Source organism: Talpa occidentalis, unplaced genomic scaffold (genome assembly GCF_014898055.3).
Source record: "Talpa occidentalis isolate TD23 unplaced genomic scaffold, MPIMG_talOcc4v2.1 talOcc4.16, whole genome shotgun sequence".
In the NCBI taxonomy this organism is placed as follows: Eukaryota; Metazoa; Chordata; class Mammalia; order Eulipotyphla; family Talpidae; genus Talpa; species Talpa occidentalis.
Window position 1 is genome coordinate 81,604,326 of NW_023601653.1, and position 21,898 is coordinate 81,626,223.

General features: G+C 45.0%; 1 protein-coding gene across 1 annotated transcript; it reads right to left on the reverse strand.

Annotated features, from left to right (window-relative positions):
- Nucleotides 1–1,014: 1,014 nt before the first annotated feature.
- Nucleotides 1,015–21,601, reverse strand: CS (citrate synthase). The gene is made up of 11 exons (XM_037514994.2): nt 21,400–21,601; nt 9,720–9,770; nt 8,804–8,911; nt 8,012–8,077; nt 7,553–7,684; nt 7,115–7,303; nt 4,483–4,682; nt 3,827–3,956; nt 3,602–3,703; nt 3,268–3,477; nt 1,015–2,667 (listed from the first exon to the last, which is right to left on the reverse strand). The coding sequence occupies exons 1-11, from the start codon at nt 21,439–21,441 to the stop codon at nt 2,497–2,499; spliced, it is 1,401 nt and encodes a 466-aa protein (XP_037370891.1). The 5' UTR covers nt 21,442–21,601; the 3' UTR covers nt 1,015–2,496.
- Nucleotides 21,602–21,898: the final 297 nt, after the last annotated feature.

Sequence of the window (21,898 nt, forward strand, 5' to 3'; positions counted from 1 at the left end):
GTCCTTCTGCCTGCTCTGCTCCCCGCTCTGGCTCTGGTGAATTCTCTCGCCCTCCTGCGCTTCTGACTGTACCCAGTGCATGTATAAACAAAAACAAACAAAGAAACCAGCAAACAAATAAATAAAGCATGCCTCTATAAAAAAAAAAAAAAAAAAAAAAAGAATATTCTCATGCTGGCCTGGCTAGTGGAGAGCAAAGGGCCTTTTTTTTTTTTTTTTAAAACCCATCAGTGCCAAAGGGGCAAGGAGAAAAGCACTGAACAGAGTTGTACTCTTGGGTTGCACCTTACTCTTCCATTTGGCCTAACTTTTTATAAAATGTCTATAAATTTTGACGATGGCTTAGTATTGTTTCTCTAGGGAGTAATGTAGCAGAGTAGAAGAAAATCATGGCTTCCTTTCCTAGGGGAGCAAGAAAGCCTCTTGGACACAGTGTCCGTGCTAACTATAGTAGCACATTCTGAAAGCCAGGATCTAGTACCCGCTCCCTTGCCTATTTATAGACTTTTTCAGAAGGTCAGTTGGAGCAGAAATCTCAGGATAAAACAATCTGGTGTCAGATCTTCCATATTACTGATGCCCTTAGAATCACCTCTTACTTGGGGGATCTCTTTGTGGGAGGTGCTCCATGAAATACCAGAGCCCTCTGATGGCTCAGCTCCTGAGCTAGCGGTCCTATCCTTTTTGTCCTTGGTATTAAGTTTGTTCCTTTCACCCAGTGGGCTGGACCAGGTTCCTTGGGTTTGTCACATGAACAGTTGTGAGGCCTCAGCTACAGTCTGAGTGTTCTAAGAACAAAATTAGGAAGAATGGGGAGTAAAGGTCAAGGACTTTAAACTTTGAGAAAAGACAAATTTCCGTGGCCAATCTCACAGGGAACCTATCTTCTGAGCAGGGGAAACGAAAGCTAAACCTGCCTGAAGGGATGCAGAAGATTAATTTATACCCACCAAGTCCAGGATCTTGCTATTCAGATTCCTCACCTCGTAACAGAGATTCTTCCAGGTCTTATTTAATAATAGCAAGCCCAACCATTGTTAATAAAAACATTTATTTTGCATTTTATACAGAACAACCTGAAGTCTGCATCATGACTTGACAGTTATCCAGGGGTTTACAGTGTGTCCATCTCAACAGCGTGGTTCTGGGTATTGGGGATCCACACAAACACAGGCAGGGGTTGCGAGGGAGGAAGGGGCACAGCAGGAGTGTATTTCAATCCTTTCTTAAAGAAAAGGCAATAGAGCATTCTGAGTCACTGAAAACCTGTGCAAATTGGGCTTCTAGAACAGACTCTGTACTGTGAGCTCTTGGGGAAGGGTCAGGACAAGGAATTTGCCTTGATAAATAAAGGGACAATTTCTTGTGGCAGGGGATGAAAAGGGAGGTTTATGATTTTTAATGCCCTCAACCCCAGGACCTGCTATTCAAAGGAGACTATGTCTAATCTTAAATTATTTCCCTGCTCAAAAAGAGGTGCAGGTATCCTGGGGCCAGACCGTGAAGATACCATGTTGGTCATTTACCACGTTGGTCATTTCCAAGTCCCTATTCTGTGGCCCACAACATATTAAAAGCGGAAAAGAAAACCAAAAATACACCAGGTCAGAGGGTAGTGGTTTGTGTTCTGTGATGTAAAAAGCTTAGTTCACATTAAGCACTGATAAAGTGATAAAGTCAAGTGACTGGGAAAGATCAAAGGCCAGACAGTGGTATGTACAACCTGCTGAAAGAGGTCTCTGTAGGAACCAAAAGGGGAAAGTCCAGAGCATCCTCAGCTTGAGGTACAGCAGGTATAGATAATCACTAAATGTGTGAGTACTAAAGTAATGAGGAATAGAACACTCCCAGACCTTAACTTGCAGGAAGGATTTAAAAAAGACAAACATTAGGTGCCAATCACAGCAAATGCCATGGCCTTTATGATCACCTGGTAGCATAAAAAGAAAAAGCCAAAGCATGTCCAGCTAATCAACAGGTCTCGATAGGAAGTGTGTGCGCCTGGGAGACGGCAAAGGGGCTTGGTATACAGCTGGCAATCCAACATGATTCCTATGGAAACAAAGGGCAGAATCCCGATTTGCTGACCTATTAAGGGTTGGGCAGAGTAGAACCAAAAGCTCTGACACGACTGCAGATTCTCTGCAACCGGCTTTGACTCAGGGGAGGAAGAGTCAGATTCTCACCCTAGGATGGCGGCGGTGGTGGGGGCGAAGGGGGGGGCCAAACCTAACTCATACCACATGCATTAATTAGTCCTGATCATCCTACAGTTGATGGACAACTCTTACCAGGCAGAGGAAAGGAGCTAGTTAGGGAAGAAGGGGTCAACTTTTTATCTTTTAAGGTCTTAATTTATATTTTAACCTCAAACTTATTATCAGTGCCTCAGATACAATTTAATCTTAAGTATTTAAAGGCCCCATGAAACAAAAAAAGTATTCATTTTTAAGTTCCCTCACTTTCTAGTAGTTAGTTTCCCCTCATTCTCCATTTTTATCCTGACTTAGAGTCCACAAACTTCATCAGCCCCTCTGTGCTCATGGATTTGGGCCTCTCTAGAGGGAAGCCCAGGGCTCGGCTCCAAATGAGCTGCGCCAGGACACCCAGTGCCCGTGACACTCCAAACAGGACTGTGTAGTAATTCATCTCCTTCATGCCATAGTACTGTAAGGTAAGAGAAAAATACTTTGTTAAAGGTCCAAAGGCAGTGGCAGGTCCAAGTCCAGGGCAACAACAACCTTAATTTCAGTTGCCTTAAATAGAAAAGACGGGCCTCCCTGGTGGCGCAGTGGTTGAGCGCTGGGTTGCGAAGCTGCCCACAGCCTCTGCAGTGCCGGTTCGATCCCCGGCTGCTCCCCGGCCACCAGAGGAGGGTCCCACATGGTGCGCAGACCTCTCCTGCCGCCCGCTGCTCCCCTCAGCAGTGTACTTCGGTCCCTCTGCCTGCTCTGCTCCCTGCTCTGGCTCTGGTGAATTCTCTAACCCTCCCGCGCTTCTGACTGTACCCAGTGCTTGTATAAATAAACAAATAAATAAATAAATCTTAAAAAAAAAAAATAGAAAAGACACTGGGAAAAGTATAGCAATTGGGATTCTGAAAAGAGAGCACCTCTTTCTCCCTATCCCCTGGCCCCCCACCATCTAAAAGGTAAGGGAGGAGGTAAGAGAGTTCTTACTGTGACTGGGGAGTTAATTTTGTAAATAGCAGCAGAAAACAACAAGGTTTGAGACAAATTAGAGTGAAAGCATAAAAGGAAGACTCACCTGGAGCAACACCCCACTGTGAGCATCTACATTGGGCCAAGGATTCTTGGCCTTGCCCTGCTCTAAGAGGACATTGGGCACAATCTTGTACAGCTGAGCAACCAGCTTGAACATGGGGTCCTGAGGCAGGTGTTTCAGAGCAAACTCTCGCTGACAGGTGTATCGTGGATCAGTCTTCCTTAACACTGCATGGCCATAGCCTGGGACAACCTGCAAAGAGAGGGGAAAGGTCTGCTGAATCTGCAAGTAAAATTTCTTGTCTCTAAAAATTTTCAGGGTAGAAAAATATTTTGGGTGTTGGCCTTTTGCCTAGTTGCTAAACATTTTTGCTCACCCGTCCTGAGTTAAGTGTGTTCCAGATGTAGTCTCGTAACTTCTCATCTGACACATCTTTGCCAACTTCCTTCTGTAGCTGTGTCAGCCAAACAAGCACTTCCTATGGGTAAGATTTGGGGAATAAAAAGAGTATCGATAAATACACCAGAGGAGAATCCCAAGATCAGAAACAAAGCATAGGAATAAGGAAAACATGGAGCAAGTAAAGGAAAAGTAGTCTTACTTGATTTGCCAGTCCATGTAGGGGCCCTGCCAATCCATTCATGGATGCTGCAAAGGACAGGTAGGGGTCCGAAAGGGCACTGCCTACCAAGTGACTGGTATGGGCACTCACATTGCCACCCTCATGGTCACTGTGGGAGAGTAAGAAAGAGTGAGGGCTACAGGGGGCAGATGATTTGTCACATACTTGCCTAGTTTTGAGCTCATACCAGCCTACAGCCAGTCAGTTATATCTAAGCTTTACAAGAGATGTTCCAATCTCATGACCAGTCCTTGCCACTAATCCACTGAGCTGAAGAGGCTACCGAGCGATGATTCCTGGGGGCCAAGCTCCCTCACGCTCAGCCCAGCTGTAACATTAATGGCCAGAAGAGGGAGCTCCTGGAAAACTGAAGGCCCACCCAATGGAACAACTATCAATAGTACCCTTTTTTCCCCATTTAGAAGCACTATCTTGTTCTTAGTGTGGTTATAGTAACTCGCTAGATCCAACCTCTACTAGATCTCTTTCTTGTGTTATATCATCCCTTACGTTATGTTCCCATCTCCTTGCTGCCTACCACTTGTTCTCAGAAAATGATAACATTACACAGCTTTTCCTAAAATTTCCCACCAAATCTAGTCACTTGGTGGCTATGGTTGTTGGATGTAGCTCACCTGTGGATAGTGAGGTACAAGCGCATGAGCTCAGTGAATTGAGCATCGGTATAGCCTAACATATTGGTGAAATTGTGGGACCAGTCCAGCTTGGAGTCAATGGCCCCAATACTGCTGCCCTCCCTGTAGAGATTCCGGTAGATTTTTGCTGCAACACAAGGTAGCTTTGCAATCAGATCCATACAATCTTCATATATCAACTGATCAGAAGAGGAAAATAGAGAAAAAAAGAAAAGGAATTATTAGCAAAGAAGAATCAAGCAGAGGTGCTGTTTGTCCTCCATGGATCAAGCTTTTTGGGTTGATGGTTAGTTACACCCTGGGTGGTTAAATATAGAATATAGTAACAATAATTAACTGAAAAGTAACTATTACGACCCAAGCACTACACTAAGTGATTTACACACACACTCTCATGTACATTAAAACATTATTCCTAGTTTTTACTGCTTTACAAAGTATGTAACCTCCATTTCACAAATGAGGGAACCGAGGCTCTAAGCATTCAGTCTTAGTAATTATTTCTATCTCCATCTTTTAAAGAAAATTCACCATATATATACTAAGTCAAGAGAAGCTAAGTAACTCACACAAGGTTATTTACTCAGCCAAGCCATCATCTAGCTCAAATAATCATTAACTCATGACCACTCTTACTTCAACTATACCCCTACTTTTCCCTCTTACTTGCCAAGTTATTTTGAGCAAACTCTGGACATTATATACCTCAATATATAATATTTAAGTTTGTATCTCTAAAACAGAAACAAAATGAAGAACCATTATCCCACCTAAAAAGGGAAACAAATGCTACTACTATTAAATATTTACTCAATATTTAAGTTTCTCTGATTATAAAGACTCCACCTCATTTGTCTGAGTCAGGACCAAAAATGGCCTACAAAGCAATTGTCTGATATTTCCCTGAAGCTTCTATTCATCAGTTTAAGTTCCTTCTCTCCTTTCTCACTTGCAAGTTAGGAAAACTGGATCATGTGTTCTGTAAAAATTCCCCTAGATTTCGCTGATTATATAGCTGTGATGTCATTTACCACTCTATTTCTTTTTTTTTTCCTTAAGATTTATTCAATTATACAAGAACTGGGGTATAGGTCAGAGGCGCGGGAGGGTGAGAGAATTCACCAGAGACAGAGCGGGGAGCATAATAGGCAGAAGACACTACTGAGGGGAGCAGTGGGCAAGGCAGGAGAGGTCTGCCACACCATTTGGGTTTCTCCCTGGCCGGCCGGGAATCAAACCCACACTGCAGAGGCTGCAGACAGCTTCACAGCGCGGCGCTCAACCTGGTGCGCCAACGGGGAGACACTGCCCACTCTATTTCTTATAAATGTATAGCTCTATAGGCTTGAGCAGATTATTTGATAAAAAATATCTGCTTGCTTCTCTCTCTTTTTTTAAAAGAGTTATTTATTTATTTATACAAGCACTGGGTACAGTCAGAAGCGCAGGAGGGTGAGAAAATTCACCAGAGCCAGAGCAGAGAACAGAACAGGCAGACTGATGAAATACACTGCTGAGGGGAGCAGCGGGCGGCAGGAGATGTCTGTGCGCCATGTGGGACCCTCCTCTGGTGGCCGGGGAGCAGTCGGGGATCGAACCGGCACTGCAGAACCGGTGCTGCAGAGGCTGCGGGCAGCTTTGCAACCCAGCACTCAACCGCTGCGCCACCGGGGAGGCCCCCTGCTTCTCTTTTTTGTGACGTTAAACAGTTTACTAACTTTTGCATCCCAATTTTATTTTCTGAAAGGAATTTTAAGTTCCCTTAGAGAAGGGACAACATTTTAAGTTTGATTTTAGGAACTTTAAAAAGTTCTGATTTCATCCACAGTTTCAGGTACACAGAAAGCACTGAGTAAATACTTACTGGCTAAGTGTTCCTGTAAGTGACAAGGTTTCAGCAGTACCATTGGAACGAAAAGCAAAATCCGTAACACCTAGCTTAAATGATTTAATCCCTATGAAGTAATCTGTTAGGCAACTACACAATGAATTCTGTCAACACCACCAGACTTCAATGAGAATGCTGCCAAAATTAAAACGTAAAATTGAAGCAAGAAATAACTTAGTGGGCCTCCCTGGTGGCACAAGGGGGTTAAGTCTCAGCACTATGAAGGTACAGCAGCCACTGCAGCACAAGTTCAATCCCTGCCAGGGAGCTGACCCACATGGCTCTGCAGACCTTTTCTGTCTAGACTACTGCTCCCTTCAGCAGTGTATTTCAGTCAATCTGCCTGTTTAACTATCCACTCTGTCTCTGGTGAATCCCCTTACCCCTGCACTTCTGACCTATACCCCAGCTCTTGTATGCATAAATAAATCAATCTAAAAAAAAAAAAAAAAGAGAGAGGGATCTAGGGTGTGACTCAGGGCTAGGGTGTGATTACTCAGAATCTTCTTTAGGTACTCTATTATGAAGTCACATCCTTTTCAGTGTTCCAACAGCTCTGTGTATATAACTTTATTACAGTAAGATTACTGAATTATAGTTTCTTTTTACATGTATATTACTCTGACCAAACCAATAACCTTGGTTTTGGTTTTATTTATCTTTGTAATTCCAAAGTCCTTTGGATGACTATCATATATCAATTACCACACCCAAAATTCCTACCTCCCAATACTTGGATCGGTGGATACCCTCTGCATATGCTCGGGCAAAGTTACTTTCACTGTTGAGGGCTGTAATTGCTGCACTGAGCTGAGACATGGGGTGTAGATTGGTGGGAAAGTTGTCCAGCATGGTGACCACATGGGAAGGCAGAGCTGCCCTCTTTGCCCATTCTTTTGAGAGCCAAGATACCTGTAAAAAAAAGAGACACTGCTTAAAACACTAGAAAGGGAAAAGGGAGAAAAAAGTGACCTTTGAGTAAAAAATTCCAAGAGAATTCAACCCAACCCACTAATACAGCAGAATTCTGATTTCTTCCCATCACTGCACATCACTAGAAAATTCCACCCACAGCCAGATCAGGATTAAGTGTCTAAAAGAGAGAGAGAAGTTAAGTAAGGCTCACCTCTGGCACACAAGCGGGTCCTTATACTTTCTTACCTGCTCCTCTGTTGGGATCTGTCCAGTCACCAGTAGCCAGAACAGGCCCTCAGGCAGGGGCTCTTCCCCTCCTTTAGCTTTGGGCAGCAGTTTCTGGCATTCGGGGATGCTGTAGCCTCGGAAACGGATGCCCTCAAGGGAGAAATAAGAATTACAACCCCTAAATTTATTAGCTTGGACATCACACGATTTACTGGTCCCAGGACCTTATTAGACCTTTCAACAAATTAGAACTTTTAAAGCCTTAAGTTTTCACATAACTTCTTTGTACTTTTAATTTACTAGTTGATATATTAAGAAGATAAACTTATTCTTCAGTTATTCCACATGTGCCTATTTCCCACCCTCCAAAATATGTAGATGCTTTAGTTTTCTTTGCCCTCACTTGTGTAATCCATGGTGTGCACATTACTCAGTAAAACACAGTAACAATTGGTAACTGACATAAGGGTCTCTTACCTCATCAGGGTCAAGAACTGATGTTTCATAGACCAAGCCCTTCATGCCTCTCATGCCACCATACATCTAAAAAAGAGGATGTAACCACAGTCAGAACCATTCAGGCCAGGGCTTGTTAGTGCTTCATGGGTTCTGGAGAGGAAGTTTAATCCTGTTCTTGCAAAACTTCATTGGGTGGAAGATTTCTGAGTTAACTTACTATACTACAGAACACTGTAGCAAGGAAGACTGCTAATGTTGGAAATGAAAAATTTTAATTGAGAAATCACTGTATTTAATATTTCTGTCACTTTGCTTCCTTTTCTTGTTGTATTTTATTCTTTCTCCTTTCCACTCTTACCCCCTCCAACCAAAGGAAACAGAACAGACCTATTACATTGAATGAGATGGAAACCAATGGTAAACAAAGATAAGGAATTATTATCTAAGCTGTTCATACTGTTAGGGCTGGGGAAGAAATCATCCTAAAGCTGTTCTGGAAGATATGTCAGAGCTATGGTTTAACTGGTTAGTCAGAACAGTATCAACTCAAAGATAGAGCGCCCTCACCCAAAAAGCTGAGGGGTTAGAAACAGGAATAGAAACTTCATTCATTCCTCTGAAAGGTGACTTAGGTTAAGCTCCACTATTAAATTTGTAGGAAAGCACAACCTTAATTTCCAATAAATAGCATAAGCGCCAACATTTCCTTATATGGGACAGAATGTTTTAAAGCATCAGTGAGGGCTACAGCACTTCTGTAGAAGCATAGTATAGAGCTACCATTTCTAGCCCAAACCCCACAATCCTTACCATGTCCACAGTGATTTGGCCTACTACTGTCTTGCCATGTTGCTGCCTGAAGGTCTTAATTCTGTTCTGCTCCTTAGGTATCAGGTCAGCCAATACATCTTTCAGATTCTAACAAGAGAAGTAGAGGCAAGTGATGGTAAGAGACTCATTAGATTTCCTGCAAAGTACATTAAGACTGCTTTTTAGATCTTGGCAGTCTGCTAGGAAAGTCTGGTTAACTACTCTGTACAGATAAAGGTAAAATAATTAGGCAGAGAGGGTAATGAGGAGTTTAGTCAAGTTTCAATTTGGAGATGGCAGCTGGTGATGGCTGCATAAAAATGTGAATGGACTTCCTGCCACTGCACTGTACACTTAAAAATGGTAAATTTTGGGCCTCCCTGGTGGCGCAGGCGGTTGAGCGCAGTGCTGTGGAGCTGTCCGCAGTCTCTGCAGTGCCGGTTCAATCCCCGCCGACCTCGGAGCAACCCACATGGCAAGTGGACCTCTCCTGTCTCACCCACTGCTCCCCTTCAGCAGTGTATTTCAGTCCTTCAGCCTGTTCTGTTCTCTGCTGTTTCTGGTGAATCCTCTCATCCTCCCGCACATCTGGCCTGGCCTGTACCCCGGTTTTGTATAAAATAAATCTTAAAAAAAAAAAAGTAATTTTTATGTCATGTATAATTTACTATTTAAAATATTTAAAAAGATTAGACAAAATTATTTGATATTCTCACTTTACTGCATTATAGAGTAAAATTATTTCTTAAAGTAGCTGTAGAATTTTATTATTAACAATAATAGTAACAACAAGGACACCTCCAGGAGATACTCAGGATAACGATGAGGCTAGGCGGCAGCCAACTCCCCCACCCACACTTTGGGTCCCAGGGTCAGGATGTCTCAGTGATTCTCAGTTCCCTTTTCCAAATCTTACTGTGGAAGAAGCACTGGCATGCCGGGCAGCGAGAACAAGACAGGACGCATTCTGCAAAGAACACACAAATCCAAGGAAACAGTTAGACCTCCTTCTTATTTATTAACAGGAGTTACAGTAACTCAGCCCTACTCTTCACCTGAGCTTCTAAGGTCAGTTTAACATCAGAAAGCTACAAAAGATTATGAGCAGTACATGGAAGGAGTTACCAGACTGGACGCAGTAGATTTAACTCTGCTTCTTACATTTATAATCTCATTCAGCATTCCCTAAAGAGAAACTTTTCTCATTGTCTAGGTTCATCATTCAGGCCTGTGTTTTGTCAGGCACAGAGGAAAGATCAGAGAAGCAGTTAAAAATACCCAGTTGGGCCTCCTCAGTGGCACAGCAGGTTGAATATAGCGCTGTAAAGCTGTCCACAGCCTCTGCAGCATGGGTTTGATTCCCAGCTGGCCAGGGAGCTACCCACATGGCACGGCAGACCTCTCCTGTCTTGCCCGCTGCTCCCCTCAGCAGTGTATTTCAGTCAACCTGCTGTTCTGTTTCCCACACTGTCTCTGGTGAATCCTCTCATCCCCTGCCCCCTCCCCACTGATCTGTACCCCAGTTCTTGTATGCATAAATAATCTTTGGAAAAAAAAAAAAAAAAAAGAAGATAAAGTGGGCCTCTCTGATGGTGCCAAGGGGTTGGGACGCAACCTATGAAGCTGACTGCAGCCACTGTGGCACAAGCTCGATCCCTGACCAGGGAGCTACCCGCATGGCGCAGCAGACTTTGCCTGTCTCGCCTGCTGCTCCCCTCGGCAGTGTATTTCAATTAATCTGCCTGTTCTGCTCTGGTGAATCCTCTCACCCCGGCATCTCTGGCCTGCGCCCCAGCTCTTGTATGCATAAATAAATCAATCTTAAAAAAAAAAGATAAAGTGAGATAGTTTCCTCATCTATAAAATGATGCTAATACCCAGCATACATCTCACAGGGTTGTTTTGTGATAATTAAACTCTAATGGATATGAAAGCACTTTGAAAACAAAGATTAAACATACAAACTCATCACAGATCAAATTTACAACTTTTCTCCTTTTATCAAAAGGCCAGAGACCTTCTCCAGTAACTGTTGCAACATTCTCTGGTTGTGCTGAAATCATCTGAACCAATGGTACTATATAAATTCTGAAAATCTCAAGTCTAGGTAGAGTGAGAGTTCAGTAGGGTCTTGAGGGCATTTTAAATTTTACTAATCCTCTTTCTATTGGGGTAGGAAAGAGGATTGAAAAGGTAAAAGAGGGGCTTCCCTGGTGGTGCAAGGGGTTAAGTATCAGCACCATGAAGCTATCTGCAGCTACTGCAGCATAAGTTTGATACCCAGCCAGTGCAGCTGACCTTTCCTGTCTTGCCTGCTGCTCCCCTCAGCAGTGGATTTCAGTAGATCTGCCTGGTCTGCTCCCCACTCTGTCTCTGGTGAATCCTCTCACTCCTCCCACACCTCTGGCCTGTACCCCAGTTCTTCTACTCAAAAATAAAAAATAATAATAATAAAAAAAAAAAGGTTAAGAGACCCTTGAAAAAAGCTTCTCTTACAAAGAAGCTAAACTCAAAGAGCAAAATATAAACAAATATGCCCCCAAAGCAAAGTGGGACTGCTGCAGCTTGCTAACCAGCCTCATTAACTCATTTCTTCTCTCCCTAGAGTCTCCTCTAGCTCACTGAAGATGACTTGGCCACAAGTACAACATGGGGCAGTACAGTCTTTCAGCCTCTTTAGCCTGCATGGTGCAAATGCGAGTCAATCCAGGACTAAAGGAAAAACTTTGCCTTTTCTCATTAGTTGCCAAAATGTGGACAAGGGAAGCCACGTGACTAAGTTCAAGCTATTGTTCTACAGAGCTAGCCTTGGCCAAGCTACTCCATGTTCACGATCCCACAAACTATAATTGAGGCCTCATCACCCAGAGACCATTCTCATGAAGCATAACTTATAGTTGTGGGTTGCTGGTGGTTGTGGTGGCTTGATATTTTTTTTTTTGAAGGCTACAGGGAACAAACATATCAGTTGAGAGAATAAGCTGAAATCTCTCCTTAATAATTTTTCCACTTCTAAGCCATTTTTAAGTTTCTAGAATGGTTGGCTATCTCATTAGCAAGATAAAAGACTGTAAGCACAGATTAAGGTTAAATCTTAGGGAAAAAATACAAGCTCCACACAGAATGAGAGTCTAGTCTACAAGTGCTTTGTAAATACTGACTTCATTAATCTTCATAGCAGTCCTCTAAGGTAGCCGCTATTATGACTCCCATCTTACAGAGAAGGAAACAGGCACAGAAAGGTTAAAGACTTGGCTAGGGTCACACAGCTAGTAAGTACAGATAAGTGTAATAGAAACAGATTCTACGACTAGATACATAGCCAAGCTCTTGACAGACTTTGCCTAGCACATTGGAGAGCTGATGTGCACATGTGATCTAATAAGATGATGAAAATGGAAAAGAACCTCAGCATGGAGGCTTTCCTCTATCAACTGAACATAAATCAAAGTTTATTTTCCCCTTCTAAGAGAGAACTGCTAGAATCAATGAATTGCACTCTCCTTTTACTTCATTTAAGATGAGAAGCAGGGAGGGAACTATAAGGCTTTAAGAATGCAACATCGGGGCCTCCCCGGTGGCGAAGCGGTTGAGCGCTGGGTTGCGAAGCTGCCCGCGGCCTCTGCGGCGCCGGTTCGATCCCTGGCTGCTCCCCGGCCACCGGAGGAGGGTCCCACATGGCGCGCAGACCTCTCCTGCCGCCCGCTGCTCCCCTCAGCAGTGTCCTTCGGTCCTTCTGCCTGCTCTGCTCCCCGCTCTGGCTCTGGTGAATTCTCTCACCCTCCCGCGCTTCTGACTGTACCCAGTGCATGTATAAACAAAACAAACAAACAAACAAACAAATAAAAAAAATGCCTCTATTAAAAAAAAAAAAAAAGAATGCAACATCGGTTGACTCCTGCTTAGTGAGTGATTTTGCAGATCTGTTTACATGAATGACATTTTAAGAGAATAGTTAGGGAAGAGGAAGTTGGAACAAAACTAGCACCGCACTTCCACCATCAGCAAAGTGTTAATTTCCTTCGTAGAGACCTTCTTTGCCATTTAATAAGGAGTCTCAGGAGCAACTTAAACAAAGTGTCCCTAATGTCCATCAGCAACACTTAGTCAGATCTCCAATGTGCAAGGCAAAGTCTGTCAAGAGCTTGGCTATGTATCTAGTCGTAGAATCTGTTTCTATTACACTTATCTGTACTTACTAGCTGTGTGACCCTAGCCAAGTCATTAACCTTTCTGTGCCTGTTTCCTTCTCTGTAAGATGGGAGTCATAATAGCGGCTACCTTAGAGGACTGCTATGAGGATTAATGAAGTCAGTATTTACGAAGCCCTTGAAACCATGCCTGGCACACAGCAAATGCTTCATGTCTGTTATATAATAAATACATCAAATTAAATAGTATGGTGACTTTCCCGTACCCTTCAGTGTCAAGTTTAGTCATATTTTAATCTAACCCTGCAGTTCAGGAGAAACCAGAAGGATTTTAAAGTTAGCAGTTCATTAATATGTTTGCTCAAAAGGCTAAAATATGAAAAATTCTAGTTAGGATAAGTTTACCTAGTAATACAGAAAACAAAGCACTTTTCTGATTTGGAACCAGGAAAAGAAAATCTGGGTTCTAGTCTTGGCCCTCTTACTAAAAATAATTGAGATAGGGCCTCCCCTGGTGGCGCAGGCAGCTGAGTGCCACACTGTGAAGCTCTCCGCAGCCTCTGCAGCGCCGGTTCAATCCCAGCTGGCCAGCGAGGGTCCCACACGGTGCAGCAGACCTCTCCTGTCTCACCCACTGCTTCCCTCAGCAGTGTATTTCGTCAGTCTGCCTGTTCTGTTCCCCACTCTGTCTCTGGTGAGAGTATCTCCTGGCCATCTGGCCTGTACCCCAGTTCTTGTATAAATAAATAAATCTAAAAAAAAAAAAAAAAAAAAAAAAAAAAAAAAAAGACTGCCTAGTCAGCAGCATTAGCGTTATTTGGAGCTTGTCAGAGAGGTGCACAATCTTAGGGCTCACCTTAGACATACTAAGATATAAAGATATATAAGATATAAATCTTAACAAGCCCACTAGATGATTCATATGAACAAGTCAGTCTGAGACACACCCATGGTCTAGGCAAAGGAGCAAGCAATAGGGTAGAACATAAAGTGTTTGGGATGTGAAGTTTTCAATGATCAAATCCTAAATCCAGGTTCAATCACTATACTGCTGTGTTACCTTAGCTATGTGATCTAATATCTATATCACAGTTTTCACATCTCTAAATTGGTAATAATAAAGTCAATTTTTGGGGTAGACCAGTAAACGATGATGAAATAATTTTCATGAAAGCATCAAGAACTGTGCCTTGGGCCTCCCCGGTGGCGCAGCGGTTGAGCGCTGGGTTGCGAGGCTGCCCGCTGCCTCTGCGGCGCCGGTTCGATTCCCGGCTGCTCCCCGGCCACCGGAGGAGGGTCCCACATGGCGTGCAGACCTCTCCTGCCGCCCGCTGCTCCCCTCAGCAGTGTACTTCGGTCCTTCTGCCTGCTCTGCTCCCCGCTCTGGCTCTGGTGAATTCTCTCACCCTCCCGCGCTTCTGACTGTACCCAGTGCATGTACGAACAAACAAATAAATAAATAAATAAAACATGCCTCTATTAAAAAAAAAAAAAAAAACACCTTTAAAAAAAAAAAAAAAGAACTGTGCCTTCTGCATAGCAGAGTTCAATGAATACCTGTTTCTTAGAAATGTGTTAGATCCCAGGAAAGAGAGTCAAGCCAGAGCAGGGGATGAAATAAAGGAAATAAAGCTCCAATTTCCTTTTTTGAGGGTCTATCAACCAAGAGAGAATCTCATGGAGAAGAAACCAATTTAACTAACCATAATCTCTCCCAGAAGAGCAAATAGAGGAGATGGTGGAGGTTTGTCACACCTAAGCCTACACACTTCATTTCATCTACCACCTGGCTGCCAAAGAAAGCTGAATAGTTTTGTACAGTACATTCAAACTACACTTACTGACAGGCAGATTACAAACCTCTGAGTCATTGCTGAACTTCCACCTCCCAGCTCCTCCCCCAACACTGGAGGTGTGGCAACTGGGCTTTTGGCTTCTGGTTGTACACATACACCGCTTGTAGGGTAACCTGAGGGTACAGCAGCTGTCAGGTGAACCTGGGCGTCACCTCACTTAAGAGGCAAGCTCTTTCACTGGGAGAGGGATTCATGGAAAGAAGGATCAGGAGTACAATGTGTCTGAAAGTCAGGATTTTCTACAGATTGCAGGTGAGGTCACAACCACTAAGAGGCCATTTCAAACATCGTTTGCTGCCAACCCTTGCAAGAATTCTTCCACCGAGTTTGCTAATTTTTTTTTTTTTTAAATAAGTGTAACAACTGCATCTCACATTCTCTTTTACTTTTTTTTTAAGATTTATTTATTTATTTATACAAGCACTGGGTACAGTCAGAAGCACAGGAGGGTGAGAGAATTCACCAGAGCCAGAGCAGGGAGCAGAGCAGGCAGAAGGACTGAAGTACGCTGCTGAGGGGAGCAGCGGGCGGCAGGAGAGGTCTGCGCACCATGTGGGACCCTCCGCCGGTGGCCGGGGAGCAGCCGGGAATCAAACCAGTGCTGCAGAGGCTGCGGGCAGCTTCGCAACCCAGCGCTCAACCGCTGCGCCACTGGGGAGGCCCTGAGTTTGCTATTGTTGATAGATGTGGGCTAGGATGGAAAAATAAAATTGAAAGAATTAAAGGGGCAAGGGAGAACAGGACTAATAGCACATGCAAGAATCTCTGCTAGGATTGCCTAGAATACTTAAGAGAGTATTTCTGGAATGGGGTATTGGCCAAATCACTTACCAAGAATTGTTTAGCTTCTTTATAAAAGAGGCTTTTTTCTGAAGGGTCTCTTTCCTGCCTCAATAGAAAGAGGATTTCTCTCCCAAATTCTAGTAATAATAAATTCTATTTGGAGAAACACTTTTATTTTCCTCTCTTAATTAGCATCTTTGGTCCACATCTATAGGGGAAAAGCCAAATTTTCTTTGACCTTCCAACCCAAGCAAATTCAGAATATGCCCTTCCACATTTCCAGGAGCTCCAACATTAAAAGCTTGCAAGTTGGGCTTCCCTGGTGGCACAGGCCTTTGAGCGCCACACTGTGAAGCCCTCCGCAGCCTCTGCAGCGCGGGTTTGATCCCGGCGGGCAGGCGAGCCAGCAAGAATCTCACATGGCGAAGCAGACCTCTCCTGTCTCGCCCGCTGCTCCCCTCTGCAGCATATTTCTTCAGTCTGCCTGTTCCGTTCCCCATTCTGTCTCTGGTGAATCCTCTCACCCTCCTGCGCATCTGGCCTGTACCCCAGTTCTTATATAAAAATAAAAATTAAAAAAAAAAAAGCTTGAAAGAGATGCTTGTGATTTTAATAGAGCCCTTGTCCTTCATCAAGATGAGAGCTTGCCAAGCCAGCAGAACTGGCTTAGTCAATGAACCAAACATAACGCACTAAGAACTGGGAGGAAAAAATCTTGTGCCATGAAGTTTTCCAATGCAGAAGGAAAAGAACATGCATATGGCAAGGACTCCTCTTGCCCTCAAACCAGGTGAGAGTTAAAGTCACTTAACATGTGCATTTCACAATGATAATCGTGGAAATTGGCCAGCACTGTACTGGGTCAGGCCACTTAATAGCCTGACCAGAGTAATATTCAGATATCATTCTCTGACCCCCTTTGTACTTGGGGCAATTTCTTTAATAATTCTACCTGTTGGGGCCTCCCTGGTGGTGCAGGGGTTAAAGTCTCAGCACTATCAAGCTATCACCAGCCACTGGGGTGTAGGTCAGAGGTGGGGCGGAGGCGGTGGGAGGATTCACCAGAGACAGAGTGGGGAACCGAACAGGCAGACTGACTGAAATACACTGCTTAGGGGAGCAGCGGGCGAGTCAAGAGAGGACTGCTGCACCATGTGGGTAGCTCCCTGCCCGGGGATTGAACTCATGCTCCAGTGGCTGCGAATAGCTTCACAGATTGTGTCTTAACTCCTTGTGCCACCAGGGAGGGCCAAAAATAATAATAATAATAATTCTACCTGCCATTTTCCAACAGGCACTTCCCTAAAGGTTCACTGATCATTCAACAAGGAAGACAAAAAAGGCACCAATTCAGCTCCAGAAAAGAATTAAGAGTCCTGATTTTCCTTTCAGTAGAAATTCTTTCCATTCTTTAACAAATATTTGGTAACAATTAATGCATACACTGAGTATATAGTAATTGATAAAGTATACAGAATCTGACTGTCCCCTTATGACTTTCTCAGGAAGTGGAAACTGTTCCCTTACCCCTACTAGTTATCTTTATGTTTTAGCTCCTAATTTTTTTTTTGAAAGATTTTATTTATGCATCCAAGAACTGGGGTATAGGCCAGAGCTGTGGGAGGGGGGAGAGGACTCACCAGAGACAGAGTGGGGAGCAGAACAGGTGGATCTACTGAAATACACTGCTGAGGGGAGCAGCAGGCGAGACAGGAGAGGTCTGCTGCACCATATAGATCAGCTCCCTGGCTGGGGATCGAACTCGTGATGTAGTGGCTGCGTATAGCTTCACAGTGCCGAGACTTAACTGCTTGTGATACCAGGGAGGCTCTTGTAATGTTTTGCTCAAGGATTCAGAAATCTTTTTCTAATGCATTTGGGGAAAAAAGACCATGAATACAAAACTATGGAAAATAGTCTAAAACAGACTGTTGTTTAGAATAGTCACTTATGAAGCCAATTTTTAAAATAATCACTAAATTGAAAATGCTCAAGGTTTCATACACATATTCAATAAACTTGCAAACTAAAAGGTCTGTATGTGGTTTGACTGGCCCATCAGAAAGACAACATCAAGCATGGTCTGTCAACTGAGGGACCTGACAAAGTTCAGGTTTCCAGATTCCATTCCACCTTTACTGAATCAGAATTCTAAGGCAGGATTCACGAATGGGTGATGTTAAAAAGCATCCAGGTGATAAAGCACACTGAACTTAGAGACCTTGAAGAATGACAGCATGTTAAAAAGAAATACAAGGACCTAAGAAATTTGAGGGAAGAATTGAAGAGGATCATAAGAAAAATGTACTGCTAAAGTTACCTCACTACTGGTTTACATTTGACATCATACTCAACTCTATCACTAAAGCACTAAAAATGGCAGAAGGAATTACTGTGTGCTCTGGAAATCCACAAAGTATGGTATCCTGCTTGCTGCTCACCTGGATTCTAAAAACCACAAATGCCAGCTTTCCTATCTAGTTATCGCCCTCATGTCTCCTCACCATATTGTGTGCCCTGCTTCCCCACTCCCATGCAGTCACCTTCTAACACTGTAAAGGTCACTAGGAAGATCAAATACAGTTGTTCCACCACTAGCACATGATGCTTTACCCTTCATTTTTCATTTCTGGTCCCTCTAGTAAGTGTCAAGGAATTGCCATTATTTTGGGTAGGCTGATAATCAAAACAAAGGCTCAGAAATTTGAGTGCTTGTCTTTAAAAGTTTTGGGCTTTAAGCCTAACATTCCACCAAACAAAATGGACAATTTGTAGGACTGCTGTAATAGAATTATGAGTATTAACTATCTTGAAAAACTCTAAAAATAATCTAAAATCAGGGCCTCCCCGGTGAGGCATGTTGAGCGCAGCGCTGTGAAGCTGTCCACAGCCTCTGCAGCATGGGTTTGATTCCCGGCCAGCCAGGGGGATACCCGCATGGCGCAGCAGACCTCTCCTGTCTCCCCGCTGCTCCCCTCAGCAGATTTCAGTCAGTCTGCCTGTTCTGCTTCCCGCTGTCTCTGGTGAATTCTCTCACCCTCCCATGCCTCTGGCCTGTACCCCAGTTCTTCTATAGATAAATAAATCTTAAAAAAAAAAATTCTACAAACACTTTTGGATTGACTTGCTCAAAGTTACTAAACATCCTGCCTGCTTAGACAAGTAATTCTCAGTGGTATAAGAAATAACTCTAACTAGGGCTGCTTAAGTCAGGTTGGCATGAAGAGTCTAGAAATGAACTGGTCCTATTCCAATTCTCAGCCCAGAGCCAAGCCCAGAAAAGACAAAATTTACATTGCAAAGCTAAGGTACCCACAGCTAATACTAAAACCATTGCTTAATATAAATTCATTTGGATAAACAAGAAATCAAACAATTTTATTTTATTTTTTGTTAAGATTTATTTATGCATACAAGAGCTGGGGTGCAGGCCAGGGGTATGGGGTGGTAGAGAGAGGTTTCACCAGAGACAGAGTGGGGAGCAGCACAGGCAGACCTACTGAAATACACTGCTGAGGAGAGCAGTGGGTAAGGCAGGAGAGGTCTGCTGCACCATGTGGGTATCTCCCTGGCCAGCCGGGAATCAAACCCACGCTAGAGAGGCTGCGGACAGCTTCATAGTGCTGAGACTTAACCCCTTGCGCCACCAGGGAGGCTCCGAAATCAAACAATTTTAAAACAAGCTCTGAATTAGTTTCCTTCCAATTCAGGTGTTCCTTTAAATACCTAGGTATGGTGGAACAAGAGAACAATGACATTTGTTTTTCCTACCAAGGTTAAAAAGAATTCTCCCCTCAAAAAGTGAAACTACTTCTGACCTTGAGGATCAAAATGATAAGGGTCAGTCCTTCCAGGACAGAAGATTCTTTTTGTCCTTCTACCTTAACTGCAAAAATAAAACTAAGTACTAATTAAGGGGCTTCCCTGGTGGTGCAGGGAGTTGGGTCTCAGCACTGTGAAGCTATTCTCAGATACTATAGCACAAGTTCAACCCCAGGCCAGGGAGCTACCCATAGGGCGCAGCAGACCTTTCTTGTCTCACCTGCTGCTCCCCTCAGCTGTGTGTTTCAGTCAATCTGCCTGTTCTGCTCCCCACTCTGTCTCTGGTGAATCCTCTCACCCCACCCCCATCTCTGGCCTGCACCCCAGCTCTTGTATGCATAAATAAATCAATTTAAAAAAAGAAAGAAAGAAAGAAAGCTCAAGCAGGTGATAACAATAATGGCAAACTGAAAGGCTTCTTGGAAATTTCCATTCCTGAGTTGATTGGCCTTTGCTAGATTTAAGGGTCAAAAGTCTTCTAATGGCTTCCAACATATAGGTTTCTGGGATCCTCGGTCCCTCTCTGACAGGAAAGTAAGTGAAACAGCAACAAGACTACAATTAAATAGCTTGTCATCCCAAAAGTTTTCTGAACTCATCCAAAGGCTTAAGAAACAAAATAAATTCAAAAGGTAAGTTGTAAAGACTCTTTCAAACTATTGTAGGGTTAGACATCTGGTCATGGTTAGCAGTTCTGGAATGAACTAATTATAGTGTCCCCTATTCTGCCAAAAACACTATCTAGAACTTACTTCATTTCCCAAGAGGCTTCCTTACCCTGTTCCCTGGCAGCAGAAGCAACAGTAAAGTAAGACAAGTATCTCCCCAATGAACAGCCTCCACCTTGCTGCTGGGTGTCTGGAAGAACCCCAATATAAATCGTACAGGGTTCACCTTAGCTGCCAACCACGCAAGCGCACCCACAGCCAGCCAAAACCATCCCTATACTTTCCTTTCCCTAAGTGCCTGCAACTTCAATCTGTCTGCAGAAGAGAAAATATAAATTCTTTGCAGGAGTCAAGGTCACTTATGGGACTGTCCTTCCTTGAATGAGAGGGCTAGGACTCCCTCAGGACAGCAATTCCTCTGTTTAAAAGGCTATATTATCCAGAGAAAAAGTCTTGGCAATCTGAAATTGAAAACACCATCACCTGCAACAAGATTCCTATGATCCAGAAGGCAGTAAAAGTGAAGTAAAGTCCCCAAAGAATGAGGGGAGGCCCTCTGGGTAGATTTAACAGCAAAACTGGGTGAAACAGCAGTCACGTGACCTTGGCCTTACTCTCTCCTGCCCAGTATCTTCATTTATCGGCCCGCAGTTTGAGAGAAATGATCTTTTTGGTGCTTTCTCCACTCGTACATGACAACTATGCAGAAGGTCTCACAGCAGCGCCCCGCCCCACCCAAAGCCTCCTATGTAAAAAGTGCAAGCGTCCCGAGGCCAGCGTGAGCCCCGCTCCTCCGCAGGACTGCTCCGGGCGCGCTCCCCGCGGGGCATTAACCGGGCTCGAGAAATGGAACCGGGCGGTTCTGCGCTGACAAGGCCCGGGCTAGGAGCAGAAGCCGACATCGACGCGGCTGCAGCCCCGGCCGGAGGACGCGCGAGCACAGCCGCTCGCCCGGCCCCTCCTCTCACCCCCGCCCCGGACAGGCGCTGTCCCGAACTCGGGGGAACACATGGTATCCACTGGCGGGCCTTTTCTTTCTTTTTTTTTTTTTTTTATGGCTCGGGGCCACCCGCTCCCCACTCCCCTCCACCCAGACACGTGGCGTGAAGTGGGGTCCGGCCTCCCCCGCAAGACGGGGGCGGGCAGCGCCCCCTCCACGCTCACCCGCCGGCGCCGGAAGGCCGGAGTCGCACATGGGCCGCGGCCGCCCCGCGGGGCCCCTTTAAGGCGCGCGGGGGGGAGGTGACCCCGGCGCCGGAGGCCCGCGGCGCCGCAGCCCCACCCCGGACGGCTCGCTCCCGCGCGGAGCTGCTCACCTTGGCCCCGAGGAGCCGAGCGGCCGCGGTGAGTAAAGCCATGGCGGGCGAACTCGGGGACCTGCTGGGGAGGGAGAAGGGGAGAGAGCTGCGGCAGGAACGGGGAGCCGCCGCCGCGGGACCGGAGGCCGCACCGACGGGCGGACAAGGTTGAAAGGAGGCGGCTGAGGGAAAGCGGAGACGAACCGGCGGCGGCGCCCAGGCGAGGTCCTCAGCGAGGCCCCGCCCCCCGCCCGGAGCCCGCCCCGCTCAGGGGATTCGCCGCGGGCTCGCTGATTGGTGCGGCGCGCCGCGGGGGCGGGACCTGAGCCGTTGACAGCGCGGGCGGCGGGGGGGATTGGACCGCCCGGATTAGGCTAATTAGGGCTGCGGGGGGAGGAGGCGGCGTGTAGGTGGCTGAGTATGTGCCTGAGAACTCACTTAACTTCCTCCTCGGTCCTCTCCCCTCGCCCTGAGCGCGTTTGAGGTTGGTTCTGAGGTATCTGAGGAAAAAGCCCGA

Excerpts from the sequence above, each read along its gene's own strand:
- CS (XM_037514994.2), bottom strand. The coding sequence starts at position 21,441 with ATGGCTTTACTCACCGCGGCCGCTCGGCTCCTCGGGGCCAAG. Across the intron at positions 9,771-21,399 it reads CTCGGCTCCTCGGGGCCAAG|AATGCGTCCTGTCTTGTTCT; the intron begins GTGAGCAGCTCC and ends TGTTCTTTGCAG. Across the intron at positions 8,912-9,719 it reads ATGCCAGTGCTTCTTCCACA|AATCTGAAAGATGTATTGGC; the intron begins GTAAGATTTGGA and ends TTCTCTTGTTAG.